The 9,796-nt window shown below is 47.6% G+C and overlaps 1 protein-coding gene across 1 annotated transcript in view; it reads right to left on the bottom strand.

Annotated features, from left to right (window-relative positions):
• Positions 1 to 9,796, bottom strand: part of LOC122550347 (maestro heat-like repeat-containing protein family member 1) — an 81,704-nt gene that overhangs the window by 42,637 nt on the left and 29,271 nt on the right. The window contains exons 12-13 of the mRNA XM_043691076.1: positions 5,704 to 5,826; positions 4,595 to 4,705 (exon numbers count right to left, since the gene is read on the bottom strand). Of these exons, the coding sequence (XP_043547011.1) occupies positions 4,595 to 4,705; positions 5,704 to 5,826 (234 nt within the window). The remainder of the gene's footprint in view (positions 1 to 4,594; positions 4,706 to 5,703; positions 5,827 to 9,796) is intronic.

Here is a 9,796-nt window from a genome sequence, read left to right as displayed (position 1 = left end):
CCATCTGCCATTTCTCAGCCCAGCTCTACATCCTGTCTATGTCGCACTGCAGCCTGCAATAGCCCTCGATACTATCAACAGCACCTCCAACCTTTGTGTCATCTGCAAATTTACTAACCCACCCCTCAACCTCCTCATCCAAGTCATTTATAAAAACTACAAAGAGCAGAGGCCCAAGAACAGAGCCCTGCAGAACCCCACTCAACACTGTCCTCCAGGCGGAATACTTTCCATCTACAACCACTCTCTGCCTTCTGTCAGCCAATCAATTCTGAATTCACATAGCCAAATCTCCCTGTATCCTATACCTCCTGACTTTGTGAATGAGCCTACCATGGGGAACCTTAACAAATACCTTGCTGAAGTCCATATACACCACATCCACTGCTCGACCTGTCTGGTCACCTCCTCAAAGAACTCAATAAGATTTGAGAGGCATAACCTGCCCCTCACAAAGCCATGCTGACTGCCTTTAATCATGCTATGCTTTTCCAAATTGTGATACATCCTATCCCTCAATTTTTTCCAAACCCTTGTGGACCACAGACTTAAGGCTGACTGGTCTGTAATTGCCAGAGATTTCCCTATTACCCTTCTTGAAAAGAGGAACATTAGCCTCCTTCCAATCCTCACGTAACGGCCAAACTCCTATACTCAAAGGACTGAGCAATGAAGGCAAGCATGCTAAACCCCTTTTTACCCACCTTGTCAACATGTGATGCAAACCTCAAAGAGTTATGTATCTGCACCCCTAGGTCCCTCTGGTGTACAACACTACCCAAGGCCCTACTTTTAAATATATCAGCACTACCCTTGTTTGTTAGACCAAAACACAATATCTCGCATTTATCCAGATTGAACTCCATCTGCTGTTTTTCAGCCCATTGACCCATTTGATCAAGATTCCTTTATAATCTTAGATAACCTCCCTCACTAACCCGGCCTCCTATATCCTCATCCAAATCATTTATAAAAATGATCAACAAAAGAGGACCCAGAAGAGACCCCTGTGGAACACGCAAAGTTTTACATTCTAAAAGGAGATGGTGAATACAAACACAAAACTAATCTAATAATGGCTGTGTGACTGTTAGCGATTGTTGCAAAAACCCATCCTGCACATTCATTGCCTTTGATGAAGAAAATCTACCCATTTTACACAGCTTCCAAATCCACAACAAAATTGTTCGCTCAGAACTACCCTCAGGGAGCGCCGCTCTGGCCGAGGGTCAGCGCTGAGGGAAGCCATACCTTACTGAGTAGCAGAGCAGATTTAATGGGCTGAATGGCCTACTCCTGTTCCTTGTTCATAGAAGCATTTTGCACATTTGGATCAAAATTGACTAACAAGTGTCTGTAATTCCCCTGCTTGTTTACTCAGTTGGCATGTTCCCTCCAGTCCCTGAAAGCATTTACCTCAAATTGTGTGTCTTGTGGCACAGTGTATATTGTCCTATCCTCTGGGCTAGAAGGTCTGGGATCAAGTCCCATCTGCCCTAGAGCTGCGTCCTACCAAGTCCAAAGGGGGTTGCATGAAAAATAATATTTAACTCTAATGTTGCATGCATTTCCTGAGATCCTGCAGTGTACAAGTGGACAGCTGCCTTTTCCACGTTAGAACAATATTAACGATGTACAAGTATGTTATGTAAGTTAGCTCACTGAGCTGGAAAATTTGTTTTCAGACATTGTCACCATGACCGGGTAAAATCAGTGAGAGTCTCTGGTGAAGCATTTTCGTCTCTTTATAGGGCTTGGTTTCTTAAGGTGAGTGATGTCATTTCCAGTTCCTTTTTTTGAAGAGAAGGTAGCTGGGATCTAAATCGATGCGTTTGTCAATGGAGTTCTGGTTAGAATGCCAGGCTTAAGAATTCTCGTGCGTCTTTGCTTCACCTGTCCTGGGATGTATGTGTTGTACCAGTCAAAGTGGTGTCCTTCTTTGTCTATATGTAAGGAAACTAGAGCTGAAAATGTGTTGCTGGAACAGCGCAGCAGGTCAGGCAGCATCCAGGGAACAGGAGAATCGACGTTTCGGGCATAAGCCCTTCAGGAATGAGGAAAGTTTGTCCAGCAGGCTAAGATAAAAGGTAGGGAGGAGGGACTTGGGGGAGGGGCATTGGAAATGCGATAGGTGGAAAGAGGTCAAGGTGAGGGTGATAGGTCAGACGGGTGGGGGCAGAGAGGTCAGGAAGAAAATTGCAGGTTAGGAAGGCGGTGCTGAATTCGATGGATTTGACTGAGACAAGGTGGGGGGATGGGAAATGAGGAAACTGGTGAAATCCTTGTTCATCCCTTGTGGTTGGAGGGTTCCTCGGCGGAAGATGAGGCGCTCTTCCTCCAATCGTCGTTTTGTTGTGGTCTGGCGATGGAGGAGTCCAAGGACCTGCATATCCTTGGTGGAGTGGGAGGGGGAGTTGAAGTGTTGAGCCACAGGGTGGTTGGGTTGGTTGGTCCGGGTGTCCCAGAGGTGTTCTCTGAAACGCTCCGCAAGTAGGCAGCCTGTCTCCCCAATATAGAGGAGGCCACATCGGGTCCAGCGGATGCAATAGATGATGTGTGTGGAGGTGCAGGTGAATTTGTGGCGGATATGGAAGTTTCCTTTGGGGCTTTGGAGGGAAGCAAGGGGGGAGGTGTGGGCGCAAGGCCTTGGAGGGAAGTGAGGGGGGAGGACCTTGACCTCTTTCCACCTATCGCATTTCCAACGCCCCTCCCCCAGTCCCTCCTCCCTACCTTTTATCTTTGCCTGCTGGACACACTTTCCTCATTCCTGAAGAAGGGCTTATGCCCGAAACGTCGATTCTCCTGTTCCCTGGATGCTGTCTGACCTGCTGCGCTGTTCCAGCAACACATTTTCAGCTCTGATCTCCAGCATCTGCAGACCTCACTTTCTCCTGTAAGGAAACTAGTGATAGTGGGTCGTGTATTTTGGTGGCCAGCTGGTGTTCTTGTATCCTGGTGGCAGGTTTCCTGCTAGTTTGTCCGATGTAGAATTTTTAAAACAGTTCTTATAAAGGATGTTAGTTTTGCTGGTGGTATCTAATGGGTCCTTTTGTGTCATTATTCACTGTTTAAGTGTGTTGGTACGTTTGTGGGCTACCATGATGCCAAGGGGTTGGAGTAGTCTGGCAGTCATTTCCGAGAAGTCTTTGATCTAAGGTAACATGGCTATAGTTTTGTTTGTGTTGTGTCTGCTTGTTTGGTTATCCACTTTGGAAGGCAGATTACTATCTAAATGGAGTCAAGTTAGGTAAAGGGGAAGTATAACGAGATCTAGGTGTTCTTGTACACCAGTCAATGAAGGCAAGCATGCAGGTACAGCAGGCAGTGAAGAAAGCTAATGGCATGCTGTCCTTCATAACAAGAGGAATTGAGTATAGGAGCAAAGAGGTCCTTCTGCAGCTGTACAGGGCCCTGGTGAGACCGCACCTGGAGTACTGCGTGCAGTTTTGGTCTCCAAATTTGAGGAAGGACATTCTAGCTATTGAGGGAGTGCAGGGTAGGTTCACGAGGTCAATTCCCGGAATGGTGGGACTATCATACATTGAAAGATTGGAGCGACTGGGCTTGTATACGCTTGAGTTTAGAAGGATGAGAGAGGATCTGATTGAGACGTATACAATTATTAAAGGGTTGGACACTCTGGAGGCAGGAAGCATGTTTCCGCTGATGGGCGAGTCCAGAACCAGAAGACAGTTTAAAAATAAGGGGTAGACCACTTAGAATAGAGTTGAGGAGAAACGTCTTCACCCAGAGAGTGGTGGGTGTTTGGAATGCTCTGCCTCAGAAGGCTGTGGAGGCCAAGTCACTGGATACTTTCAAGAAAGAGTTGGATAGAACTCTTAAAAGATAGTGGAATCAAGGGTTATGGGGATAAGGCAGGAACAGGATACTGATTGTGGATAATCAGCCATGATCATAATGAATGGTGGTGCTGGCTCGAAGGGCCGAACGGCCTACTCCTGCACCTATTGTCTACTGTTTCTGAGGAATTGGTAGATTACGTTTATTGGCTACCCGTTTTTCTTGAAAACAATCTATAGATATTTTTCTTCTGCTGTTTGTAGCTCTTGGGTGCTGCAGCTCGTTGAAATAACACGACCCACTATCACTAGTTCCCATACATACAAAGGAGACCACTTTGACTGGGACAACACACACATCCTCGGATGGGCGAAACAAAGACACGCATGAGAATTCTTAGAGGCAGGGCATTCTAACCAGAACTCCATCAATAAACACATCGATTTAGATCCCAGCTGCCTTCTCTTCAAACAAAAAAGGAACAGGAAATTACATCACCCACCTTAAGAAACCAAGACCTATATAAAGAGAGAGGTCGGACATAGCTTGCTCCAGTGCTTCACCAGAGACACTCACTGATGTTACCTCGTCATGGTGACGAAACGTCTGAAAACAAACCTTCCAGCTCAGTGAACTAACTTACATAGTTATCAGCCTGAGCTACAAATCTTCTCAAAAATTGCTCATGTAGGAGTACGCATACTGTCAGGCTCTCGATAACACGACGGGTCTGAAAGCTGCTACAAAAATACATCAGCCTTATCTCTGAAAGATGAGAGAGCCTGATACTGACGTTCTCCATCTTCTTGACGGTGGTGGTCAACAGGTTCAGGATGTTGTCACACATACTCCGCAGACTCTCGTCCGTCACTTCATCAGGGTCGTAACTCCGAGGTTTGGGCGTCTGACGGGAAGTGGGAACACATTTCAGATCAATAAACACGCCCACAACAGGACAGGCACCCCCACACCGGCCCTCCAAAAAAAAACAATACACCCAATAACAACATTTACTTCATCACCGCAGGACCGGAAAGAGGGAGGAATGGTTTTTGGGGAGTGAGGTGTGGGGTCTCGAGGAGGTTATTGGGACTGGGAGAGGCGGTGAGAGAAGAGGATGGGAGCAGTCTGTGGGTGGGGTAAGGGGTCATCTCAAGGTCCCTAGGTGGGTAGGGAACGAGAGGATGGAGCAGGATCCTGAGGGGGTCTTCACAAAGGATTCAGAGCAGGGTCCTAATGGGGTGGTGTGAACGCAAAAATCACAGTTCAACAGCACCATGAGCACCACTGCTGCCTCCCAGTGCCAGGGACCCGGGTTCAATTTCAGCCTTGGGCGACAGTCTGTGTGGAGTTGGCACATTCACCCCGTGTTTGCGTGGGTTTCCTCCCACAGTCTAAAGAAGTGCAGGTTAGATGGATTGTACATGGGAAAGTGCCCAGTGTCCAGGAATGTGCAGGCTAGATGAATTGGCAATGGGAAATTGTCCACAGTGCCCAGGGATGTGCAGGTTAGGGTGGGTTGGCCATGGGAAATTGCCCACAGTGGCCAGGGATGTGCAGGTTAGGTGGGCTAGCCATGGGAAATGGCCCAGTGGCCAGGGATGTGCAGGCTAGGTGGGTTAGCCAGGGGAAATGCAGGGTTACTGGAATAGGGTGGGGGCTGGGTCTGGGTAGGATGCTGTTTTAAGGGTTGTAGCAGACTCAATGGGCCGAAGGGCCTCTTTCCCACACTGTAGCTGCTCTACATTTCTCAATTATTGTTGTTTGTGGAATCTTCCTGCTCGCAAATTGGCATCCCACCCCCATTACAACCGTGGTACACTTTTGGACGCCTGGAGCTGATATAAGTGCTATAGAAATTCAAGGTGGCAGCCCCCAGCAGGAATTGGGAGATGTTCGTACCCCAGGTTCACAGGGCAGGGCGCACTGTCGGATGATAAACTCCACCATCGCTTCACCTCCATCCAGCTCCAGGTAGTCATGGTGAGCCATTGCACTGATCACCTGAGCCACCATCCACTTCACCTGCCGGAGAGAGGGGGAGGGGGGGAAAAAAAAAAGAGAGAAACCACGGTTACTGACTGACTCCTCCTGCAAATACCACACCACCCAGGAGACCCTGACGCAGTGGGAAACGTCACTGCAGAGGCCCAGGCTAATGCTCTGTGGAGAAAGTGAGGACTGCAGATGCTGGAGATCAGAAGGAGAAAAACCTCTGTCCTGAAGAAGGGCCTATGCCCAAAACGTCAATTCTCCTGCTCCTCGGATGCTGCCTGACCTGCACTACACTCTTGACTAATGCTCTGTGGACACAAGTTCAAACCCCACCCATTGCAACCGGGGAACGTAGATTCAATTTATAAATCTGGAATGGAAAGCATGCCTCAGTAACAGGGACCCAGAGAATGATCAGACGCTGTAGCCCTTACCCAGACTGGCTTACACAGATTACTCCAATCCCACAGCAATGCAGAGAGTGCTCCAAAGATTCAGATGTCCTGAGAAACCTCAGCCTACGATCGCCTCACACCAATATGGCTGCAACTGCTTTGACAAGAGATTTGTAACAGTTCCCTTCAAAACCTGGACTAACGTCAGCACAGGACAGCCCCTGGACTACCGACAATCCATCTGACAGCGATCTCTGGAGAGCGCAGTCAATACACTCGAGAAGAAGAATATTTGTCACAGAAAGTAAAGCTAAACAAAACCTGAAAGAACTGCAGATGCTGTAAATCAGAATCAAAACAAACTGCTGGAAAAGCTCAGCAGATCTGGCAGCATAAGACATAGGAGCAGAAATTAGGCCACTCAGCCCATCGAGTCTGCTCCGCTATTCAATCATGGCTGATATGTTTTTCAATCCCACTTTCTCCCTGTAACCTTTGATCCCCTTGGTAATCAAGAACCTGTGTTTTAAATAAACTCAGTGACCTGACCTCCACAGCCTTCTGTGGCAGTGAATTCCAGAGATTCACCACTCTCTGGCTGAAGACGTTTCTCCTCAATTCTGTCCTAACAGGTCTTCCCTTTACTCTAAGGCTGTGCCCTCGGGTCCTCATGTCTGCTGCCAATGGGAACATCTTCCCAACATGAACTCTGTCCAGGTCCTGTCAAGCATCTGTGGACAGAAATCAGAGTTAATGTTTCCAGTCGAGTGACCCTTCCTCCAAGGACTATTCGCTCCGAGAAAGGGTCACTCACTCGACCCGTAACTTCAACTCCAGCGTAACAAAGTAACAAAGAGGATAGATGAGGGCAGAGCGTTATCGATATGGACTTCAGTAAGGCGTTTGACAAGGTTCCCCATAGGAGACTGATTAGCAAGGTTAGATCTCATGGAATACAGGGAGAACTAGCCATTTGGATACAGAACTGGCTCAAAGGTAGAAGACAGAAGGTGGTAGTGGAGGGTTGATTTGCAGACTGGAGGCCTGTGACCAGTGGAGTGCCACAAGGATCGGTGCTGGGTGTCATTTATATAAATGATTTGGATATGAACATAGGAGGTATAGTTAGTAAGTTTGCAGATGACACCAAAATTGGAGGTGTAGTGGACAGCGAAGAGGGTTACCTCAGATTACGTTCTTGATCAAACGGGCCAATGGGCTGAGGAGTGGCAGATTTCTTCAGGAATTCCTGACCTGCTGTGCTGTTCCAGCAATAAAGTTTCAACTTTGATCTCCAGCATCTGCAGACCTCACTTTCTCCTCAAAGAGACCTTGGAGTGCAGGCTCATAGCTCCTTGAAAATGGAGTCGCAGGTAGATAGGATAGTGAAGACAGCGTTTGGTATGCTTTCCTTTATTGGTCAGAGTATTGAGCACAGGAGTTGGGGGGGTCATGTTGCCAGAGTTGGAGGATTTGAGCTATCGGGAGAGGCTGAACAGACTGGGGCTGTTTTCCCTGGAGCATTGGAGGCTGAGAGATGCACTCAGAGGATTATAAAATCATTAGAGGCATGCATAGGGTAAATATATGGAGGAAATTGACCCCCTCTGGGGCAATTAGGGATGCTGGCCTAGCCAGCCTCTTCCAAACCTTGAGAAGCTCCAAAACTGGCAGAGCTGGACCAGCTCAGGCTTTTATAAACTACAGCACCAGGTGCTTGACAATCCTCTGGGCAGGACGATGAGCCCCCTAGTCCTGGGGGTCCAGCCCATGTGTGACTGGAAGAGCGTTCAAGTAATTCTAGCAGCAATGCTTCTGCCACTTCCTCTAGACTCAATGGGAAGGCCACGGAACTGAAGGCCAAACTAAAACCATCTCGACGCTGACTCACAAATGTTTGGGGAGAAAGTGAGGTCTGCAGATGCTGGAGATCAAAGTTGAAACTTTATTGCTGGAACAGCACAGCAGGTCAGGCAGCATCAAAATGATGCTGCCTGACCTGCTGTGCTGTTCCAGCAATAAAGTTTCAACACAAATGTTTGGGCACTAGTTCTGCAAAATTAACTTTGATGGATTATGTCAGCATGGTCAACAACAGCCAGCCCCCCTCCAGCCCCAACAGCTGCTGTCAGCCTCCAGGATAATCGACTGTTGGCACATAAATAGTCAAAACATTTCAAACAAATACTGGGGCTATTGTGGTGGTGGGGGTGGGGTGCCAGTTAATGACAGTAACTGGTGCAGGACATGGGGGCCTTGCGGAGAAAGGGGGGGGGGGGGGGGGGGGGGGGGGGGAGCGGAGGAGAGAAATGGAATTGGATTGGGAGGGATCAAGGCTACAGAGATATAACACACGGATGGGTAACTTCAGCTAATTCACCGAGGGAGTCAGTCACAGCTTCCTGGAAACACTGAACTTGGGCTTGTTCTCCTTAAAACAGGAAAAAGGAGAGGGGAGGTCAAAGCACAATTTAAAATGAAGCCAGTTTTTGATCAAGTTAAAAACTGTTTCCCACTGCCTGGGCTAACACAAGTGAATATTTTCCTTTAAAATTAAATGATCATCTAAACACATCCTTCAATACGAAACCTTGGAAATCGTTGGGGCAAGTCAAGTATGGGTGAGTGCTCATTTTCCAGTCAGTATACATTTTATGTGTATACAGTGCAGGAGATCATAATTCACTACAGTGGCTCTGCAGTGGTTCTTCAGAAGCAGCTCACCAACTATCTATTCAAACATTGCTCCAAATCCCAGTGGCAGATATTCCTGAATCTGCTTTCACATTCCAGGACACACTTGTTACATAATAATTCCACACTTCCCTGCTTTTCCAATTACCTAATGTCTGTGTCCCTCTCTTCCTGACCCTCCTGGCACAGAACATAGAACATTACTGTGCAGTACAGGCCCTTCAGCCCTCGATGTTGTGCCGACCTGTGAAACCAATCTGAAGCCCATCTAACCAACACTATTCCATGATCATCCATATGTTTATCCAATGCCCTTAATGTTGGCGAGATTACTACTGTTACAGGCAGGGCATTCCATGCCCTTCCTACTCTGAGCAGAGTCATCGACATGTACAGCATGGAAACAAACCCTTCGGTCCAACCCGTCCATACCAACCAGATATATAGAAACTACCTCTGACATCTGTCCCACATCTATCATCCCTCAATTTAAAGTTATGTCCCCTCATGCTCGCCATCACTATCCAAGGAAAAGGGCTCTCACGGTCCACCCTATCTAATCCTCTGATCTTGTGTCTCAATTAGTCACCTTTCAACCACCTTCTCTCTAATGAAAACAGCCTCAAGTCCCTCAGCCTGTCCTTGTAAGACCTTCCCTCCATACCAGACAACATCCTAGTAATTCTCCTCTGAACCCTTTCCAAAGCTTACAACAGGATCTGCGCCAGATGGGCCAATAGGCTGAGAAATGGCAGATGGAGTTTAATTCAGATAAATGCAAGGTGCTGCATTTTGGGAAAGCAAATCTTAGCAGGAGTTATACACTTAATGATAAGGTCCTAGGGAGTGTTGCTGAACAAAGAGACCTTGGAGTGCAGGTTCATAGCTCCTTGAAAGTGGAGTCACAGGTA

This window comes from Chiloscyllium plagiosum, chromosome 5, assembly GCF_004010195.1.
Source record: "Chiloscyllium plagiosum isolate BGI_BamShark_2017 chromosome 5, ASM401019v2, whole genome shotgun sequence".
Taxonomy (NCBI): Eukaryota; Metazoa; Chordata; class Chondrichthyes; order Orectolobiformes; family Hemiscylliidae; genus Chiloscyllium; species Chiloscyllium plagiosum.
This window is presented reverse-complemented; position numbering and strand designations above follow the sequence as displayed.